Source organism: Bufo bufo, chromosome 10, assembly GCF_905171765.1.
Source record: "Bufo bufo chromosome 10, aBufBuf1.1, whole genome shotgun sequence".
NCBI classification, from domain to species: domain Eukaryota; kingdom Metazoa; phylum Chordata; class Amphibia; order Anura; family Bufonidae; genus Bufo; species Bufo bufo.
The window spans coordinates 137,177,398-137,199,762 of NC_053398.1; the positions used below are offsets into that span (position 1 = coordinate 137,177,398).

At 51.9% G+C, this 22,365-nt stretch overlaps 1 protein-coding gene across 1 annotated transcript; it reads left to right on the top strand.

Moving 5' to 3' along the window:
* The first annotated feature begins 3,463 nt into the window (after nt 1-3,463).
* GPT2 (glutamic--pyruvic transaminase 2) lies at nt 3,464-15,580 on the top strand. The gene is made up of 11 exons (XM_040409481.1): nt 3,464-3,696; nt 6,658-6,747; nt 6,821-6,929; nt 7,156-7,289; nt 7,687-7,930; nt 8,009-8,088; nt 8,243-8,379; nt 8,830-9,004; nt 9,084-9,239; nt 11,703-11,815; nt 15,275-15,580. Exons 1-11 carry the CDS (start codon nt 3,484-3,486, stop codon nt 15,363-15,365), a joined length of 1,542 nt encoding a protein of 513 aa, XP_040265415.1. The 5' UTR covers nt 3,464-3,483; the 3' UTR covers nt 15,366-15,580.
* The last annotated feature ends 6,785 nt before the right edge of the window (nt 15,581-22,365 follow it).

The window sequence follows — 22,365 nt, forward strand, 5'->3', positions numbered from 1 at the left end:
AGGCCTCCTGTACCCGACCGTATCCATTTTGCGGTCCACAAATTGTGGATCCGCAAAATATAGATGTGGTCTGCGTTGCATCCGCATTTTTGGGCAGCCAGTTGACTTCCATGCGTCCATAGTCCTCATTTTTAGGACAGGTAAAGTGCATGTTCTGTCTTTTTGCAGAACGGATGCGGGAAGCACATGGATCATCTGTGTGCTTTCTGCGTCCCTATGTCCGTTCTGCAGAAAGATGGAATATGTCGACAGAATGTTGAAAAAAAACGGGTCCGCAAATAAAATGCGGACTGCCTTTGGTATTTTGAGGATCTTCAATTTGCAGGCCGCAAAACGGATAGAGTCGTGTGCACGAGGCCTAATATGCCCACAGCACGTTCCGTTCACTCCAACGCTTTGCTGGTACACTTTGCCGATTTTCCGCAACTGCAGAGAATCCATAGCATTTACGCCAGGTGTCGGCCGTACCCTTTGGAGCGGATTTTGTTGCAGGTTTTCCGTGGATTTCACATGAAGGTCCATTTACGCCTCCGCTCCCCGCATACCGTCTACGCCAGGGATTGCCAACCTGAGGCTCTCCAGCTGTTGCAAAACTACAGCTCCCAGCATGCCCAGACTGCCTACAGCTTTCAGCGGGGCTTAGTGGGTGGGCGGGGCTGACTGATTCACGCGCATAACAAAACACAAGGTGCATATTAAAATATATAACACTATATAATGACTATATAAACTGACTATGGTCTCTGCTGCACTGGTCTCTGCTGCACTGGTCTCTGCTGCACTGTACCGTATTTTTCGCCCTATAAGATGCACCTAGGTTTTAGAGGAGAACAATAAGAAAAAAAAAAACCATTACACCTCAGGTCAGACCAGCAATCAGACCCCCAATGTTAATCAGACCTCAGATCAGACCCCCAATGGCTCAGATCAAGCCCCAAACCTTTAGCCATCTATCAGCCCCCAATGTCAGCCATAACCCCCCCAATGTCAGCCATAACCCCCCCCAATGTCAGCCATAACCCCCCCCCCAATGTCAGCCATAACCCCCCCAATGTCAGCCATAACCCCCCCCAATGTCAGCCATAACCCCCCCCAATGTCAGCCATAACCCCCCCAATGTCAGCCATAACCCCCCCCCCCCTCTGGTCAGCCATAAGCCCCCCTCATGTCAGCCATAAGCCCCCCTCATGTCAGCCATAAGCCCCCCTCATGTCAGCCATAAGCCCCCCTCATGTCAGCCATAAGCCCTCCTCATGTCAGCCATAAGCCCCCCTCATGTCAGCCATAAGCCCCCCTCATGTCAGCCATCAGCCCCCCCTCTGGTCAGCCATAAGCCCCCCCTCTGGTCAGCCATAAGCCCCCCCTCTGGTCAGCCATAAGCCCCCCTCTGGTCAGCCATAAGCCCCCCTCTGGTCAGCCATAAGCCCCCCTCATGTCAGCCATAAGCCCCCCTCATGTCAGCCATAAGCCCCCCTCATGTCAGCCCCATGTCAGCCATCAGCCCCCCCTCTGGTCAGCCATAAGCCCCCCTCTGGTCAGCCATAAGCCCCCCTCTGGTCAGCCATAAGCCCCCCTCATGTCAGCCATAAGCCCCCCTCATGTCAGCCCCATGTCAGCCATCAGCCCCCCCTCTGGTCAGCCATAAGCCCCCCTCATGTCAGCCATAAGCCCCCCTCATGTCAGCCCCATGTCAGCCATAAGCCCCCCTCTGGTCAGCCATAAGCCCCCCTCTGGTCAGCCATAAGCCCTCCTCATGTCAGCCATAAGCCCCCCTCATGTCAGCCATAAGCCCCCCTCATGTCAGCCATAAGCCCCCCTCATGTCAGCCATAAGCCCCCCTCATGTCAGCCATAAGCCCCCCCCATGTCAGCCATAAGCCCCCCTCATGTCAGCCATAAGCCCCCCTCATGTCAGCCCCATGTCAGTCATCACCCCCCCTCTGGTCAGCCATCAGCCCCCCTCTGGTCAGCCATCAGCCCCCCTCTGGTCAGCCATCAGCCCCCCTCTGGTCAGCCATCAGCCCCCCTCTGGTCAGCCATAAGCCCCCCTCTGGTCAGCCATAAGCCCCCCTCTGGTCAGCCATAAGCCCCCCTCTGGTCAGCCATAAGCCCCCCTCATGTCAGCCCCATGTCAGCCATCAGCCCCCCTCTGGTCAGCCATCAGCCCCCCTCTGGTCAGCCATCAGCCCCCCTCTGGTCAGCCATCAGCCCCCCTCTGGTCAGCCATCAGCCCCCCTCTGGTCAGCCATCAGCCCCCCTCTGGTCAGCCATAAGCCCCCCTCTGGTCAGCCATCAGCCCCCCTCTGGTCAGCCATAAGCCCCCCTCTGGTCAGCCATAAGCCCCCCTCAGGTCAGCCATAAGCCCCCCACAGAGAGACCTCACGCTGTGCGCAGCCCTGCACAGCCGATAGCCGAGCCGTGGACCAGGAAGCGGTGAGTACAGATCCTTCACCGCTCCCTGGTCCTTCTGTACTAATGAAGCGCTTCCATAATGGAAGCGCTTCATTAGTACAGAGTTAAAGACTGCCCTGATCGCCGCGGCCCGGCTAACAATCCTCCACGGCCCGGTCCTGGGCCGCGGCCCGGCGGTTGGGGACCGCTGATCTAAAGGACTGTGTTAACATCTGTATGTACAAAGTTGGACTGTTCAGTAAAGCAACGTTTGGTTCACTATACCACCTGTGTACCTCAGTTATTCCAACTATAAATCGGTGTGCCACCGTTACAGGCACTGGCGTCACGAATCCAAAAGGGACCTTGCCCCAGGCACTCAAAATACCTGTAACATCCAGGGCACCTCATCCACCATCAGGCCTGGTCCCTACATACCGAGTGTGCCCCAGAGGAACTGTGTCTACCTCTCCTTCACTGCCGCATGCCTGCCCAGGGTTCTCCAATACAGTGAGCAACCCTCGATTGCCCATAACCGTGACCTCGCTTCGCTATACCCTGCAGGTCTGGCGTGCTGCAGCTGCACCACATTTCTGGGGACAAAAGACTCCATGTGAACAGGGCCTATATGGGAAAAATGGAGGGAAATAAGAAAAAAACTTGCAATGAAATAGATCTTTTCTAATGTCAGAAACCATATTAAATTTTTTTAAACACTCTGACTCCAGGACCACTTAAGCCTGTAATACTGGGCCCTGTAGTAGCGGCTCTGGGTGTCGCACCCTGGCATTTGATGATATTCCTAATTATTATTAATGCTTAAACATAGTTTTTTCTTTAGTATTTTCGTCCATTGCAGACAGGAAGGGGCGCAGTTGCCCATGGCAACCGATCCGGACGCTCCATAGAAGCTGGGCTGTGATTGGTTACCACAGACAACGCCTCTTGAGCTAGTTTTACACCACGGCCTGTAGTTCATACAGATCGCCTCTAGAGGGCGATCACTTATATTCCTATTCATACCCGGCAGATGAGTACGGTCCACGTTGACAGACCACGTGGGCGTGACGTCACGCAGTGAGTGCGGGAGAAGATGAGGATGCGGTCGGTGCTCCGTTACTTTTTGCGGGACCATGCTCCCCGGCTGTACAGCAGCTCCGCCGCCGCCGAGGCCCAGGCTGTCCGCCCGTCGCGGGACAGGGTCCTCACCCTGCAGTCCATGAACCCGCAGGTCCGGGCGGTGGAGTACGCGGTGCGGGGACCCATCGTAACGAAGGCTGGGGAGATCGAGAAGGAGCTGCAGCAGGTGAGACAGTGGGGGCACTACAAGGATCAGCGTGACCGGGCCGGTAAGAAGGGAGAAGTGCAAGTGACATCAGCACTACAACTCTCAGCATAGCTTGTGTGATAGCCTGCAGAACTACAACTCTCAGCATAGCTTGTGTGATAGCCTGCAGAACTACAACCCCCGACGTAGCTTGTGTGGTAACCTGCTGAACTACAACTCTCAGCATAGCTTGTGTGTGTGATAGCCTGCAGAACTACAACCCCCGCGTAGCTTGTGTGTGTGATAGCCTGCAGAACTGCAACCCCCGGCGTAGCTTGTGTGTGTGATAGCCTGCAGAACTGCAACCCCCGGCGTAGCTTGTGTGTGTGATAGCCTGCAGAACTGCAACCCCCGGCGTAGCTTGTGTGTGTGATAGCCTGCAGAACTGCAACCCCCGGCGTAGCTTGTGTGTGTGATAGCCTGCAGAACTGCAACCCCCGGCGTAGCTTGTGTGTGTGATAGCCTGCAGAACTGCAACCCCCGGCGTAGCTTGTGTGTGTGATAGCCTGCAGAACTGCAACTCCCGGCGTAGGAGCCCATACATTTTACGGTAGGACGTAGGCTATATTGTTTGCAAACAAGTCGGTTTCTGATACGGCGATCCAAACCCGATTCGCTCACCGCTCGTCCTCAGACCAGAGCAGCGCTCGTCTCCGACCCACGGTCCGTGGGAGACCACTGCTGTGCGAGCAAGCACCTTAAAACCCGTAGATCCGCGCGGCGTCCGTGATTCGCTGACGTGTGAACGAGACCGGATTGTCTCAGGAAATAACTTGGCAGAGAAGGAGCTGCCAGGACGTCTTCTATTCCTGGGTGTGAATGAGATCACTCCTTGGCCGAGCGGCAGCTGTTGTGTCTCCTTGAACTGCTGCCCGCTCCTCCGCAGAAGTTGGCGGTGCGATAGGACACAGAGGGCCCAGCTCCGGGCAGTGCCAGAAATAAATGGGGTCGCCACACCCGGTGCAAGAAATTCAGCAGTGTTGGATTTCTTCAGATGGTCACATCAAGCACAACCCTCCTCCATTCACTGACATGGGACTGCTGGCAGTAACTGAGCCGGCGCACCGGTATTGTTGGAACGACCATAGTAGAGGTGGTCGCTACTGTGCGGAGCCTGTTAGGAGATAGGAGCAGCATATCCTAGCGACGTGCCAAGAATGTCAGAGACGAGTATAACCCCAGCAGCGCCTCCACAGGGCAAATGACCAATTACACAGTCTCCATTGAATTGAATGGGCTGCCCGTGTGACGCACGGATGTGTTGGGTCCTCCGGAGGAAGGGACGCTCTGTTCTGGTGGATAAAAGGGGGAGCCCCTCTATTAAAGGGGTCGTCCAGAATAAGGAGGACGTGGCTGCTTTATTTCAAAAACAGCAGCAGTGTTGGAGTCAGTGGGGCGCAACTAGGGATGAGCGAATGTCATATTTGGAAGTTCGTGTTGTGGTATTTACTGAATTGCGTTATGGATTCCGTTACCACGGACCATGACCATTCCATTATTCATTCCGTCATTATAGAAATTTCCCTGTAAGGTCTATGGCCAATCCGCCCCTGCCTGGAGGACCACTTCAAAGCCAAGTTCTCTCTGAATGTGTGCCGGTCACGAATAGAATCCTAGAACTGTAGTGAAGACTGACACTTAAAAGGCTTTTTTTTTTCTTTTTTACTGATGACCTATTTTCAGGATAGGTCATCAGTATCTGTTCGGTGGGGGGTCCGACACCTGGGACCCCCACCGATCAGCTTTAAAGACCCGTAGATGGCGTTTGCTGCTCAGATTCTAGGGCAGGGATCAGCAACCTCCGGCACTCCAGATGTTCTGAAACCATAAGGGCTCGTTCGCACAAACATGTGCTGCCCGTTGCCGTTTTGCGGATCCGCAATACACGGGCTCCGTTCGGTGTGCATTCCGCATCACGGATGCGGACCCATTCACTTCAATGGGTCCGGAGATGCGGAACACTACGGAGTGCTTCCTGGGGTTCCGTTCCGTGCCTCCGCACCGCAAAAAGATAGAACTTGCTCTATCTTTTTGGCGGAACGGACGGATCGCGGACCCATTCAAGTGAATGGGTCCGCGATCCCCATGCGGTTGCCCCCACGGACGGTGCCCGTGCATTGCGGACCTCAATTTGCGGTCCACAGCGCGGGCTTCACGCGGTCGTGTGAATGAGCCCTAACTCCCGAATTGCTGCGTTCACTATGGGAGTGTATGTTTGCATACTGGGAGTTGTAGTTTCCCAGCACCCCGAGTCCCGAAGGTTGCGGATGGGTGCTGACGACCGGAATAGAGGGAGACTTGTAAATCCGGGCAGATTTTGATTTTAAAGAGAAAATTAAAAATATACAAAAACTATTTGGATTTTATGTTTTTTTATATTTTTTAAATTGACCCCCAGCCATCGTTCTACAAGCTGACACTCGCGCAACAACGACAAAAATAATTCAGACTCAAGAAATCCTCCTTTTTATATTGGCGGTCGCTAAGGGGTTAAAGGCTCTGAAATGTGACCGTTTTGTGCAGATTTAGAAATGTATTTTTAGAAGAACGAGATCTGAGAAAAAATTGAATATTCTTGGAGATTTTGGAGGCTCCACAATGGGCTCTTTGTAAGAAATGCAGTTACCACGGTAACAGGCGGGCCCCGCACCATCACATACACATGCAAATCACAACGTGGGGGGGGGGGGGGGCGTCGCGGCCTGACACCGGGGGGTCCAGATTGTAAAACATTACCGTGCCCTAACTCTCCGCAGGGAAGAATATTCCTCCCGCCACGCTGGAACATGTCACAGTAGCAGGTGTAGGGTTCTTGCATTCTATTCGTGAAGCAGGAAGCCCAGGATAAACAAAGGTCAAGGTCCCAGGTTTTTGAGGAGCATAAGGCCCTGGGGTCCATTTTGGGGGACACCGTCTAACATCGATATGTTACGTCTATAGGGAATCAAGAAACCGTTCAGTGAGGTCATCAAGGCGAATATCGGAGATGCCCATGCCATGGGACAGCAGCCAATCACGTTCCTCCGGCAGGTGAGTGCCCGTCTGTGGCTCGTCACCTCCTTGGCTGTATATTTGCATTGACCCCTGACTCTTCCTACTGCAGGTCGTCGCGCTTTGCACGTATCCCGATCTGTTGGACGACGCGCGATTTCCACGAGATGCTAAGGACAGGGCCCGGCGCATTCTGGAGTCGTGCGGAGGACAAAGCCTCGGTGAGTGACATCACAAGGTTAGAGCCCCGGGGCGCTGTAGCCGTATGGAGTCGTGGTGGACGTGGTCGAGGGGCGCTCCATTCCACCCCTACCCTGCGGACATGCCGGTGAGGAGGAATGGAGGGTTCTCCCCCCCCCCCCCCCCCCCCCATACTAGTGTCTATTTATTTATAAGATTGCAGAAGGATCCGGCCGACTCTCTTGGTCTCTCTCCCTTTAATTCCAGGCTCCTACAGCACCAGCCAGGGGATCGCCTGCATCCGGGAAGATGTCGCCCGGTATATCGAGCGGAGGGATGGCGGCATTCCCGCAGATCCGGAAAATATTTATCTCACCACGGGAGCTAGCGAGGGCATCGCTGTAAGTTCTGCCGACCTACCACCTGTTTTTTTTTTGGGGGCCTTTTTGTTTAGGCTATCAGTATCAAAATACTGGACAACCCCTTTAAATGTGATAAAATAACTATGCTCACCTGCCTGTTTGTACTGAGGCCAACGATCGGCTGCAGCAGTCACATCCTCACTGCAGCAATCTAAACGTAGGCCTGCGGGGAGCAGCAGCGCTGGATCCGCGGGGGGAGCTAGCAGGTGAGTATTGGCTATTTTGTCATTTTATCACATTGTCCGCCTTTGCCCAAAACATTTTATGAATCCCGGACATCCCCTTTAAGCATCAGAAAAGGCAGGTCCTGAAGGGGTTAGAGGCCTTCTCATCACATTATGCATCTCCATTTATTATAGTTCTTTGTGCATTTCAGAACATCTTGAAGATCCTTGTGTCGGGGGAGGGGAGGTCCCGGACGGGGGTTATGATTCCCATCCCCCAGTATCCGCTGTACTCCGCCGCCATATCTGAGCTGAACGCAGTGCAGGTGAATTATTACCTGGACGAGGAGCACTGCTGGGCCCTGGATGTCGGCGAGCTGAGGAGAGCCTTGTACCAGGCCAAGGAGTACTGCAACCCCAAAGTGCTGTGCATCATCAACCCAGGGAACCCCACAGGTGGGCAAACAGGGGGCACGGGCGTCCTTATGTGCTGTGGATAAGATTATTACAGCTCACGGTGTCTTCCTGGTGCAGGACAGGTGCAGAGCCAGCGCTGTGTAGAAGAAGTCATCCATTTTGCCCGGGAGGAGGGACTGTTTCTTCTGGCCGATGAGGTGGGAAGCGTCTTTGCATTGACCTATTGGTGACGTTGCAGTAATGGAAAGGATCGCCCCGAACAGAACAGATCCGCTGTGCTGTGTCCGAGAGGGCGGAGCATTTCACCGCCGGCAGTGACCACTCACCCCTCTTCATTCAGTGTATTTCTAGGTCTATCAGGACAATGTCTATTCTCAGGACTGCCAGTTCCATTCCTTTAAGAAAGTCCTGCATGAGATGGGCCCGGAATACAGCAGCGACGTAGAGCTCGCCTCCTTCCACTCCACCTCTAAAGGTTACATGGGAGAGTAAGTGCCAGCTTAGAGGAGGGTAAACTGCGCCGCGCCTGCCCGTCCAGCCGCACCGCGCCTATCTGCCCGGTGGCTAAAGGTATGATCGGTGCTTGTGCCATCAGCAGGGGGTGTCCACAGCTGACACCCAGTTGTCTACTTCTTCCTGTTGTCAGCCATGACTGGCTTATGGCTGACCGTGTGGACCGAGAGTCGCCCTGTCCCCAGCCAGCTGATAACGGAGAGCAGTAGACTGTATTCTGCATTGTATTGCAGAAAAGCTCCCAGCACAAATGTCAAACGTATCCATAGGCCTTCATTAACCCTACGGAGACCAAGTGTGTCCTTTTGACCCATCCGGGCATACTGGGAATTGTAGTTCTGCAGCAGCTGGTGAGTCGGAGGTTGGAGACCACTAGACTGTGGTGACCTCGGGTACCACCTTGTGACTGGACGTGTCTTCTTCAGGTGTGGATACCGTGCGGGGTACATGGAGGTGCTGAACCTGCACCCTGACGTTAAAGCGCAGCTGGTGAAGATGCTGTCTGTGCGCCTGTGTCCTCCAGTGTCTGGCCAGGCAGCCATAGACGTGGTGGTGAACCCTCCGCAGCCTGACGAGGAGTCCTACCAGCAGTTCAGCCAGGTACGTCTGGTTACCGGATTATCGCAGGGAGTTGTTGCTGCAGGTGTCGGCCGGTCACTTGTCTGTCCTGTCCTTTCAGGAGAAGGAAGCTGTTCTCTCCACCCTGGCGCACAAGGCGAAGCTGACGGAGGAATTCTTTAACCAGGTTCCTGGCATTCGGTGCAACCCTCTGCAGGGCGCCATGTACGCCTTTCCCCAGATCGTCATCCCTCCCCGCGCTGTAGAAAAGGCTGAGGTCAGTGTGGCGCCATATACTGTGATGTATCATCCTCAGATCCAGGTAGATGAGTGGCTGCAGTAGCTTCTATGATCCACAAATCGCAGGCACTAAAGCGCAACCTGGTGGTTCTAGCAAGGCATTGCACTGAAGGAAATTACATCTCCGTTTTTTTGATGCTGCTGGTGTCATGATGATTCCCACTTCTGTCTACTGCGGACCCTGACTGGTAAAGTCACAGTATTAGGCCTCCTGCACACGACCGTTGTGTGCACCCGTGGCCGTTGTGCCGTTTTCCGTTTTTTTTCACGGACCTATTGACTTTCAATGGGTCCGTGAAAAAAACGGAAAATGCACCGTTTTGCAGCCGCATCCGAGATCCGTGTTTCCTGGCCGTGAAAAAAATATGACCTGTCCTATTTTTTTCACGGCCAACGGTTCACGGACCCATTCAAGTCAATGGGTCCGTGAAAGAACACGGATGCACACAAGATTGGCATCCGTGGCCGTAGGTTACTTTTTATACAGACGGATCCGAAGATCCGTCTGCATAAAAGCTTTTTCATAGCTGAGTTTTCACTTCGTGAAAACTCAGAACCGACAGTATATTCTAACACAGAGGCGTCCCCATGGTGATGGGGACGCTTCTAGTTAGAATACACTACAAACTGTGTACAAGACTGCCCCCTGCTGCCTGGCAGCACCCGGTCTCTTACAGGGGGCCGTGATCAGCACAATTAACCCCTTCAGGTGCGGCACCTGAAGGGGTTAAATGTACTATCATATCCCCCTGTAAGAGATCAGGGCTGCCAGGCAGCAGGGGGCAGACCCTCCCCCCCCCTCCCCAGTTTGAATATCATTGGTGGCCAGTGCGGCCCCCCCTCTATTGTAATAATAGGTTGGTGGCCAGTGCGGCCCCCCTCCCTCTATTGTAATAATTCGTTGGTGGCACAGTGTGCGCCCCCCCCCCCTCCCTCTATTGTAATAATTCGTTGGTGGCACAGTGTGCGCCCCCCATCGGCCCCCCCCCTCCCTCTATAGCATTAACAACATTGGTGGCCAGTGTGCGGCCTCCCATCTCCCCCCCCCCCCCCCATCATTGGTGGCAGCGGAGTTCCGATCGGAGTCCCGGTTTAATCGCTGGGGCTCCGATCGGTAACCATGGCAACCAGGACGCTACTACAGTCCTGGTTGCCATGGTTACTTAGCAATAGTACAATAGTAGAAGATTCATACTTACCTGCTGGTGGCTGCTGCGATGTTCGTGTCCGGCCGGGAGCTCCACCTACTGGTAAGTGACAGGTCTGTGCGGCGCATTGCTAAATGAACTGTCACTTACCAGTAGGAGGAGCTCCCGGCCGGACACAGACATCGCAGCTCCCAGGTAAGTTTGAATCTTATACTATTGTACTATTGCTAGTAACCCGCTGCCACCAATGATCGGTGGGGGGGGGGGGGGTTAGCTGGGAGGCCGCACACTGGCCACCAATGTTGTTAATGCTATAGAGGGAGAGGGGGGGGGGGCGCACACTGTGCCACCAACGATTTAATTGGGTTAATTGTGCTGATCACGGCCCCCTGTAAGAGATCGGGTGCTGCCAGGCAGCAGGGGGCAGTCATGTACACAGTTTGTAGTATATTCTAACTAGAAGCGTCCCCATCACCATGGGAACGCTTCTGTGTTAGAATATACTGTCGGAAATGAGGTTTCACGATCTAACTCGTATCCGACAGTATATTATAACATAGAGGCGTTCCCATGGTGATGGGGACGCTTCAAGTTAAAATATACCATCGGATTGGAGAAAACTCCGATCCGATGGTATAAAAGGGACTCCAGACTTTACATTGAAAGTCAATAGGGACGGATCCGTTTGAAATGGCACCATATTGTGTCAACGTCAAACTGATCCGTCCCCATTGACTTGCATTGTAATTCAGGACGGATCCGTTTGGCTCCGCACGGCCAGGCGGACACCAAAACGACTTTTTTTTCATGTCCGTGGATCCTCCAAAAATCAAGGAAGACCCACGTACGAAAAAACGGTCACGGAAAAACGGGACCCGTTTTTGCGGACCGCAAAAAAATACGTTCGTGTGCAGGAGGCCTTAGGCTAGATGCACACAAACGTTGTTTGTTTCCGTGTCCGTTTTGTTAGTTTTTTTTTGCGGATAGGATGCGGGCCCATTCATTTCAATGGGTCCACAAAAAATGCGAACAGCACACCGTGTGCTGTCCGCATCAGTATGTCCGTTCCGTAGCCCTGCAAAAAAAATAGAACATGTCCTATTCTTGTCCGTTTTAGGCATTGTTACAATGGATCCAGAAAAAAAACGGATGTCATCCATTTTTTTTTTTTTTGCGGACCGCAAAACACATACGGTCGTGTGCATGTAGCCTTAGCGACATGGCCAGAGTCACCCAGGGATTGTACTTAGGGGGTTAAATATAAAACGAAACTGCCTTCTCTATGTCCGCAGGAGCTGCAGATGGCCCCGGATATGTTTTACTGCATGCGCTTGCTGGAGGAGACCGGGATCTGCGTCGTTCCTGGAAGCGGGTTCGGACAGAGAGAGGGGACTTATCACTTTAGGTAAGTTTATTTTATTTATTTATTTATTTTTTTCATATATTGTGGGGATTCGCTCTGGTAGACAGGGTGTGCGGACGTAGTACAGAGGGAAATTACCAGTTCTTAAATCAAACTTCCGTGTTTATTCACACATAAAGCAAAAACAAAACGTCACTTTGTAACTTGGTGTAAGTTCACACACAATGGAAAGTCCACATAGCAAAACTCACCTTGTTGGCAGCTCTGCCTCCAGCAGTCCATAGCAGGCTTTTTAGGGGGCCTGTTTCCCTTACAGACGGGCCTCAGCCCTCCAGCACGGCACAAGCCTCAGATCCCAGCACACACACCTCCTGAGCTCCACTGTCAGACTGAGGTAATCCTCCTCACCTGGCAGTTCTGGCTGGGTTTTAGGCCTGGCAAAACCCAGCCTGGAACATGGGGAGTAGTCACCTACCCAGCACTTTGACTACTCCCAGGAAGAGCCGTCCCGGATTAGTTGTACAGCCATAGGCCTCTTGCACATGACTTTTGTATATTTTTTTTTTTGTATTTTGCAGTCCGCAGAAAATGGATCCACAAAAAATACAGATGACGTCCGTGTGCATTCAGTTTTTTTGCGGAACAGAACAGCTAGCCCCTGATAGAACAGTACTATCCTTGTCCATTATGCGGACAATAATAGGACATGTTCTACCTTTGAACGTAAATACGGAAACGGAAGGCATTTGAAGTACCTTCCGCTTTTTTTTATTTTTTAATTTTTTTTGCGGATCCATTGAAATGAATGGTTCCGTAAACTGAACGCAAAAAACATAACAGAAACGGGAAAAAAAAAACGTTTGTGTGCAAGAGGCCTTACTTCGGGTCTTATTTCCTTTGGGAAATGGCGATGGCTGCTCTTAAAGGGGTGGGAGGATAAGGGTTATTTTACGCAGACTAATGCCTGGCCATAACGAGCGACGATTGATGTCATAACAAGTTGATCAGCGCTAGATTAAATGGCTTTTTGCTGCTTGGACATTTGTCGGTCGACTGACGCCACGTTGACACTGGTCTAGAAAGCTCGTTCATCTGATTATTGGCCGGCGTAGCCTCTGGTCCCAGTCACCCCTGTGTATAAGGGGGGGCTCTCACAGTGCTGGCGGTATGTGACATGAAGCCTGCACTCCCTGTCACTCCTCCTATGGAAGGACACTATAGTGATAACCAGTTTGATATGGCTGGTAATGGGGAGCAGTGGATTGTTCTCTGTTATCAGCCACCTCAGACTGGAGTGGAGGCTGACTGACTGTAATGTTCTTCAGTGATATGAGCGAGAGGATGACTGTATCGGCCAGGTACGGCTAAAGGCACCCTATCCCTGTCTGACTGATACCAGAGAGCAGTAGATTGTATGCAGCAGCCCTACAGTCGGATCCCCATCATCCCATCGAGTCACCCTGTCCCCGGCCGGCTGATACCAGAGAGCAGTAGATTGTATGCACCAGCCCTACAGTCGGATCCTCCTCATCCCGTAGAGTCACCCTGTCCCCGGCCGGCTGATACCAGAGAGCAGTAGATTGTATGCACCAGCCCTACATTCGGATCCTCCTCATCCCGTAGAGTCACCCTATCCCTGTCTGACTGATACCAGAGAGCAGTAGATTGTATGCACCAGCCCTACAGTCGGATCCTCCTCATCCCGTAGAGTCACCCTGTCCCCGGCCGGCTGATACCAGAGAGCAGTAGATTGTATGCACCAGCCCTACATTCGGATCCTCCTCATCCCGTAGAGTCACCCTATCCCTGTCTGACTGATACCAGAGAGCAGTAGATTGTATGCACCAGCCCTACAGTCGGATCCTCCTCATCCCGTAGAGTCACCCTGTCCCCGGCCGGCTGATAACAGAGAGCAGTAGATTGTATGTACCAGCCCTACAGTCGGATCCTCCTCATCCCGTAGAGTCACCCTGTCCCCGGCCGGCTGATACCAGAGAGCAGTAGATTGTATGCACCAGCCCTACAGTCGGATCCTCATCATCCCGTAGAGTCACCCTGTCCCCGGCCGGCTGATACCAGAGAGCAGTAGATTGTATGCACCAGCCCTACAGTCGGATCCTCATCATCCCGTAGAGTCACCCTGTCCCCGGCCGGCTGATACCAGAGAGCAGTAGATTGTATGCACCAGCCCTACAGTCGGATCCTCCTCATCCCGTAGAGTCACCCTGTCCCCGGCCGGCTGATACCAGAGAGCAGTAGATTGTATGCACCAGCCCTACATTCGGATCCTCCTCATCCCGTAGAGTCACCCTATCCCTGTCTGACTGATACCAGAGAGCAGTAGATTGTATGCACCAGCCCTACAGTCGGATCCTCCTCATCCCGTAGAGTCACCCTGTCCCCGGCCGGCTGATACCAGAGAGCAGTAGATTGTATGCACCAGCCCTACAGTCGGATCCTCATCATCCCGTAGAGTCACCCTGTCCCCGGCCGGCTGATACCAGAGAGCAGTAGATTGTATGCACCAGCCCTACAGTCGGATCCTCATCATCCCGTAGAGTCACCCTGTCCCCGGCCGGCTGATACCAGAGAGCAGTAGATTGTATGCACCAGCCCTACAGTCGGATCCTCCTCATCCCGTAGAGTCACCCTGTCCCCGGCCGGCTGATACCAGAGAGCAGTAGATTGTATGCACCAGCCCTACATTCGGATCCTCCTCATCCCGTAGAGTCACCCTATCCCTGTCTGACTGATACCAGAGAGCAGTAGATTGTATGCACCAGCCCTACAGTCGGATCCTCCTCATCCCGTAGAGTCACCCTGTCCCCGGCCGGCTGATACCAGAGAGCAGTAGATTGTATGCACCAGCCCTACATTCGGATCCTCCTCATCCCGTAGAGTCACCCTATCCCTGTCTGACTGATACCAGAGAGCAGTAGATTGTATGCACCAGCCCTACAGTCGGATCCTCCTCATCCCGTAGAGTCACCCTGTCCCCGGCCGGCTGATAACAGAGAGCAGTAGATTGTATGTACCAGCCCTACAGTCGGATCCTCCTCATCCCGTAGAGTCACCCTGTCCCCGGCCGGCTGATACCAGAGAGCAGTAGATTGTATGCACCAGCCCTACAGTCGGATCCTCATCATCCCGTAGAGTCACCCTGTCCCCGGCCGGCTGATACCAGAGAGCAGTAGATTGTATGCACCAGCCCTACAGTCGGATCCTCATCATCCCGTAGAGTCACCCTGTCCCCGGCCGGCTGATACCAGAGAGCAGTAGATTGTATGCACCAGCCCTACAGTCGGATCCTCATCATCCCGTAGAGTCACCCTGTCCCCGGCCGGCTGATACCAGAGAGCAGTAGATTGTATTGCATTGTCCACTCTGACATGAGCTCTGGAAAAGCTCTCGGCACATATGTCAAACGTATCCATAGACCTCCATTGACCCTACAGTGCGCAGTGTGAATTGCCCCTGACGGGCGTCTCCTTTCTTTTCCAGGATGACCATTCTTCCGCCGGTGGAGAAGCTGAGACTCCTGTTGCAGAGCGTGAAGGATTTTCACGTTCGTTTCCTGGATGAATTCTCCTGAGCTTTACGCCAACGACGCCGAATGTAAACCACCACCTTCACCTTAACTGAACGTGACGGCAGGGAAGGGGTTAAAGGGGTAGTCCAGCAAAATAAAAATGGCTTCCAGTGACCTCCAGCCTCCCCGATCCTCTTCCTGCTCCTGTCCCGATGCGGCAGGGAATGCTGCTCAGCCAATCCCTAGCTGAGGCGGGTCATCGTGGCAGCCTGTGATTGGCTGAGCAGCATTCCCTGCCGCATCGGGACAGGAGCAGGAAGAGGAGCGCAGCAGCAGAGGATCGGGGAGGCTGGTTTATTTTTCTACAGCAATAGGTCGTTGCTGGAAGCCATTTTTATTTTGTCGGAATACCCCTTTAAATCGTGTTCAGGGGGCAGCCCAGGGTCACATGTTTCCCGAAAGCAAAAAGTGAACTAACCTGTGACCCCCGACCTCTGCTGCGTTACTGACTTACTGTCTGGTGCTCGCCTGGGCTGTTACAATGTGTCAGTGCAGCGTCAGCTCCTGGCTATTTTTTATTTTTTTATACGATTTGTGTTAAATTATCTTACAAAATGTTCAGGGGCCATATTTTATATGGGAAAAAAAAAAATATTAATTTGACTGTTACAGGGTGAGAAAAAAGTCAAGAACTGCCCTCAAAAACATTTCACCCGCCATTTGCGCAGCCTGACCTGTGCCAGATTATCAAATGTTCTGGATTATCGGACGGTTGTAACAAATTGGGAAGGAAGATCTGATCACGACATGCGTTACGGTTTCCTCTGCTCGGTTTATACATCCCACGTTACGCTTCCACACCGGATTAACCCCTCGCTGACTGCAATGTTTTAAAGGGGATCTCTGGGCATTTAATATTGATGACCTATCCTCAGGATAGATCATCCGCCGACCAGCTGCATGAAGGGAAGGTGTGCGCACATGCGGTCTCCATTCCTGCGCGCTGCTGCTTTGCCATAGACATAGCAGCAGGAAGCGAGACGGCATATGCACACTGCGCGCCGTCTCTTCATACAGCTGACCGGCGGTGTTATATTTAATATGAGAAAATGTTTTCGTTTTTTTTGCATTTTTAACATCTTAGTGTTTTTGTTTATATTTTTACAAAATCTCTATTGAACCCATGTGTACATTTTTTTAGTCCCCCGTGGCCTCGCGCACCCTGCTGTATTTTTCGTCTGTGCGCTAGGTGCATTTTTTTTTTTGCGGATAGCAGACTGACCCTTGGTCCGTTCTGCTAGTGATGGAACAGGTCCTGTCCTTGCTATTTTTCCCAGCGGCAGGGTTTAATAGGAGGCATACCAATAGCAGCAGGTCTGGGGGGCCTTCAGAAGACCCCCCCCCCCCGGCTGCAATAGGAAGTGTTGCAGAATTCCTGATCGGAGGAGAGAGAGAGAGACCCCTCCTTCTTCCTAACCTTGCAGATACCAAGGGTGCTGTTGACTGCAGCATCTGAGGGGTTAAACGGCTGGGATCAGCATTATCTGGGTTAAAGGATTTTAACTCGCCCCTCCGGTGTATGTCGGATGTTTACATTGTAAGGGCTCATGCACACGACCGTATGCCCTCCGAGACATACGGTCCGTGAGCGGGCCATATGTCCCGGAGCGGCATACATCGTACGCACGGGAGTGCACAGCATCATAGGTTACTATGATGCTGAGCGCATCGGGCCGCCCGCGGGGCTATTGTTCCGCACTCATAATATCATATGAGTGCGGGACAATAGTCTGGCGGGCGGCCCGATGCGCTCAGCATCATAGTAACCTATGATGCTGTGCACTCCCGTGCGTACGATGTATGCCGCTCCGGGACATATGGCCCGCTCACGGACCGTATGTCTCGGAGGGCATACGGTCGTGTGCAAGAGCCCTAAGATTAATGATACCTCGGCCTTAATTGTCTGTTACATCATCTGAGAATAAACCAGAGACGTGTCTTATAATTGAGTCCACGGAGCCACTTCTGCACCCTCCTGATGGGTGAGACTACCTACCTGCACTGCCACCGTGGTCTGTGTTCACACGTACAGTGAAGCGTATATCTCATATAATACCTACAGACGGCGTTCACTCAGCTAGATCGGAACTTGCGGACTGCAGAACAAGGCGCGGTCGTGTTCATGAGCCCTTAAAGGGGTGATTGCTGCTCTGTGTATCTCTGGCTCACTGCTGCCACCTAGCTGTCTGATGTAGTATTACCTGCAGGCTGCTGTATAGCAATGCTCCAGTCATCCAGCACGTGGACAGTTACTGGGTCGTAGTTCTGGTTATTATTATTAAAGCGACATTCATTCCATAGCGCTGTACATATGATAAGCGGTGCACATGCATAATACAGACAACTGCAATAATCATAAACAAGACGAGTTACAGACTGGTACAGAAGGAGAGAGGGCTTACAATCTACATGGTATGGGAGAAGGACATAGTAGGTGCGGGTGAAGCTGTTCGTGGCGGTATAGAGGCAGCAGGGTCACTGGTTGTAGGCTTGTCTGAAGAGGTTGGTTTTCAGGTTTCTTTTGAAGGATTCCACTGTAGGTGAGAGTCTGATATGTTGGGGTAGAGAGTTCCAGAGTGTGGGGGATGCACAGGAGAAATCTTGGAGTCGATTGTGGGAAGAGGAGAGAAGCAGGTCTTGTGAGGATCGGAGAGTGCGTGTGGGGATGTATCAGGAAAGTAGCGCAGAGATGTAGGGAGGGGACAGGTTATGGACGGCCTTGTATGTATTTGTTAGTACTTTAAAGTGAATTCGCTAGGCAATGGGGAGCCAGTGAAGGGATTGGCAGAGGAGTAACAGGGTGAGAGGTGGATTAGTCGGGCAGCAGAGTTGAGGATAGATTGGAGGGGTGCGAGAGTGCTAGATGGGAGGCCACAGAGGAGAGTGTTACAGTAGTCTAGGCGGAGATGATGAGGGCATGTACAAGCATTTCCGCAGATTCAAAGTTAAGGAAAGCGCGGATGCAGGAGATGTTTTTGAGTTGGTGGTGGAAAGGGCAGAATCCAAGGTCACTCCGAGGCAGCGGACGTGGTTGACCGGGGAGAGAGTGCAGCCATTGATCGTGATAGATAGGTCTGTTGGGGGGGGGGGGGGGGGGGGGTTGAGCAAGATGGGGTAAAGAGGATGAATTCTGTTTTATCCATGTTAGGTTTTAGAAAGTGAGAGGCGAAGAAGGATGATATAGAAGATAGACATTGTGGGATTCTGGATAGTAAGGTGGTGATGTCTGGACCAGAGAGGTAGATCTGTGTGTCGTCAGCGTAGGAGTGATACTGAAAGCCATGGGACTCTATGAGCTGTCCCAGGCCAAAAGTGTAGATAGCGAAGAGCAGGGGTCCTAGGACAGAGCCTTGCGGGACACCAAAAGAGAGGAGATGAGACAAGGACGTGGTGCGGGAGTGGGAGACGCTAAACGTCCGGTCTGTGAGGTATGATGTCATCCAGGAGAGGGCCAGGTCAGTGATGCCAAGAGATGAGAGAGTTTGCAACAGAATGGAGTGGTCAACAGTGTCGAAGGCAGAGGACAGGTCAAGGAGGACAGAGTATTGTTTCTTGGTTTTGGCTGTCAGTAGGTCTTTGGTGAGGGCAGTCTCAGTCGAATGGCGGGGTCGGAAGCCAGATTGTAGGCGGTCAAAGAGGGAGCAGGAGGAGAGGTGGGAGGACAGTTCAGAATGGAAATGTTGTTCAAGTAGCTTTGAGGCATACAGAAGAAGTGATATGGGGCGATAACTGGACAAAGAAGATGGGTCAAGTGAAGATGGGCTTTTTGAGGATGGGTGTAATGGAGGGGAAGACACCAGAGGTTAGTGATAGGGCATCCCTAACCTCACCACAGTAACCTACCTATATAGGAATGCAGCAGCCGTGCGGGGCTGGTAACATGGAGTATTTACAGGACGCTGTATGGATGCCCCCAGGATTGAGGATACATGTGATACAGATTGAAATTCTACATCATCACTGTATATTTGATCCCAGGTATCCACATTGATGTTCTACGGCCATCTTTAAAGGGCCAGGCTACAGCGTGAAATCTGATTGGTTGCAATTAGCCACTCCCCCTGCAGTTAGTGATCGTCACCTCCCAGGAGGATTCCTGCAGAAATATTACATGTGCTGGATGACAAAAGCACAGCTAGGTCTATCCTCCGAGTACAAAACAGGAACGTTTCTATTCCCTGACTGCAAGCAAACATCTAGAATGGTAAGGAATAGTTTTTCTAAGGATACTTTCACACTTGCGGCAGAGGATTCCGGCAGGCAGTTCCGGTCGCAAACGGATGCATTTGTGAGGCGGATCAGTCTGACAAATGCATTGCAATACCGGATCCGTCTTTCCGGTGGTCATCTGGAAAAACGGAGCCAGTATTTATTTATTTTTTCACATTTTTAAAGACATGCGCAGATCGCAAAACGTAGTGCGGCATTAATACATTTCAATGGCAATTAATGCCGATTCCGGCAAGTGTTTGGGATTTTTGGCCTGAGAGAAAACTGCCGTATTTTCTCCGGCCCAAAAAAACGTAAGAGGGACTGAACTGATGCGTCCTGAACGGATTGCTCTCCATTCAGAATGCATTAGGATAAAACTGGTCTGGTTTTTTTTCTGGTATTGAGCCCCTAGGACGGAACTTAATACCGGAAAAGAAAATCGCAAGTGTGAAAGTACCCTAACCCATACAAGTCTGTGGGGCCACGGACACTAATTTTTGCAGACCCGTGTGGGCATTCTTCAGGTCCATATTGCGGAGGAGGATCGCCCTTTCTATTGATGGGAGTTAGGAAAACACAGAATGCACGTGGCAGGTATCCGGATCTGTGGTTTGTGGACTGAAATATGGGCACGGCTGTGTGCATGAAGCCTAAAAGATAGAGCAGAGGGCTGCCACCCCTGGAACAGGAACTCCAAGCATGGAGGAAAGCTACAGGTGGAAGATCGCTGGGTACGGGAATGAGCACGCGGTGCGGTCGTGCATCCTGCAATAGTAGTCAATGGGGAAATAGGTTTCGGACCCTGCACCTGTTGCACTGTGTGGTCATACCGTTACAGTTTCATAATGGGAGGCGCTGCGGCGCACCTTTTCTTTGTCACAGTGACCCAGTATCAACAATGAGACCACATGATATTTAGTGTATACGTTCGCACATGCCGGATGCACCACGGAATTGTCCACGCAAAATCTGTAACATTGCAGCAGCAAAGTGGAGGTCAAATTTAGCTGCAGATTTCCTCCTCTTCAATACACAGGGTTAAATCCGTGACAGATGTGCTGAAAACTCCGCGACAAATCCCCACGTGACACAAGTAGATTTTTGCTGCGCATTTCTTGTAGAGAATCCACAATCCGGACCTATGGGCAAAATAAAAGCTAAACGTTATAATGCATCGTCATAAGGGGGGCTGCACATGATACAGATTAAGTGCGGTTTTTCTGCGCGGAAAAAAAAACAGCAGCATAATACATTCCCAGCAGAGCGTATGAGATCCGATAAATCTCATGTACAAATTGCTTTTTCTTAGGCTACATGCACACGAATGTTGTTTGTTTCCGTTCCTTTTTTTTTTGCGGATAGGATGCAGACCCATTCATTTCAAAGGGTCCGCAAAAAACGGACAAGGATAGGCATTAGTACAATGGATGCCATACGGAACGTCATCCGTTTTTTTTTTTGCTGACCGCAAAATGCATACAGTCGTGTGCATGTAGCCTTATGTGCAGAAATAAACCTGCCGTGCGGATTTTGATTTTGAAATCTGTAGTACGCCAGGTGCGTTTTTCTTGTGTGGATTTCACCCTTTTCAGATCTGCGGAAAATCTGCACCAAAAACGGCATAAAACACACAATAAATAGTGCAGATTTATATGCATTTTTTTGTGCAGATTTTCTATACATAAGGGCTCATTCACACGACCTTATGGGCGCCGTGCCCGTGGTCGTCCTATCTTTTGCGGTGTGGAAGAACGGACCTGAAATCCCACAGAAGCGTTTCCGATCCGTGCCTCCGCTCCGAAAAAGATAAGACATGTCATCTTTTGCGGATCGCAGAGCCATTCAAGTCAATGGGCCTGCATCTGCAGCACGGAGTTCAGCATTGCGGACCGCGTTACGGGCATCACAGCCGTACGGTCGTGTAAATGGGCCCTAAAACTGGGCAGCCACCCTAACCAGTTTGTGTTGAAACTACTGGAATTTAATTTAACAAATAATTTTTTTTAATGAAAAGAAAGGTCCTTAAAAAACCACGGGGACGTCCTCTGTGCCAACCCAGACCTGGCAAGGGTCCTGGGAGACCAACCGGAGATCACCTTCACTGTACAAGATCTCCTGGTAATTGGCCTCTAACTTGGCGTGATCGAAAACCGCAAGGGACGCGGACACGGCGATCGCACGGCCATCAATCACATAGTACAATGTTTATCAAGCTTCACTGTTAAAAACCAGCCGACTGTCCGAGAATTCATCAGTGGTAAATCTACGGGGGTCATTAGCCGGGCACAATGTGACTGCCCCCTGGACAACGGTGGCAAGATAGAATGGGAATTCCGCCGCAGGATCCAGGCGGAGGGGGAGGGGGCTCAATGATGTCCTCAGTGCAGGGGCGGATGGGGAAACGTAACGTGGCCCCATGTAGTAGGTAGGTTCCAATTGACAGAAAGTGGGGCAGCACATGTAGGCAGGGGCAGCAATACCACAGTGCAGCACAATATACTGCCCCAGCAGAGCCAGATACCACAGTGCAGCACAATATACTGCCCCCGCAGAACCAGATACCACAGTGCAGCACAATATACTGCCCCATCAGAACCAGATACCACAGTGCAGCACAATATACCGCCCCAGCAGAACCAAATACCACAGTGCAGCACAATATACTGCCCCAGCAAAACCAAATACCACAGTGCAGCACAATATACTGCCCCCGCAGAGCCAAATACCACAGTGCAGCACAATATACTGCCCCAGCAGAGCCAAATACCACAGTGCAGCACAATATACTGCC

Bases quoted from the DNA above. Each gene is read 5' to 3' on its own strand.
- GPT2 (XM_040409481.1), top strand. From the start codon at position 3,484: ATGAGGATGCGGTCGGTGCTCCGTTACTTTTTGCGGGACCATGCTCCC. The intron at 6,930-7,155 runs GTGAGTGACATC...CTTTAATTCCAG, and splicing joins GTGCGGAGGACAAAGCCTCG to GCTCCTACAGCACCAGCCAG. The intron at 9,005-9,083 runs GTACGTCTGGTT...CTGTCCTTTCAG, and splicing joins CCTACCAGCAGTTCAGCCAG to GAGAAGGAAGCTGTTCTCTC.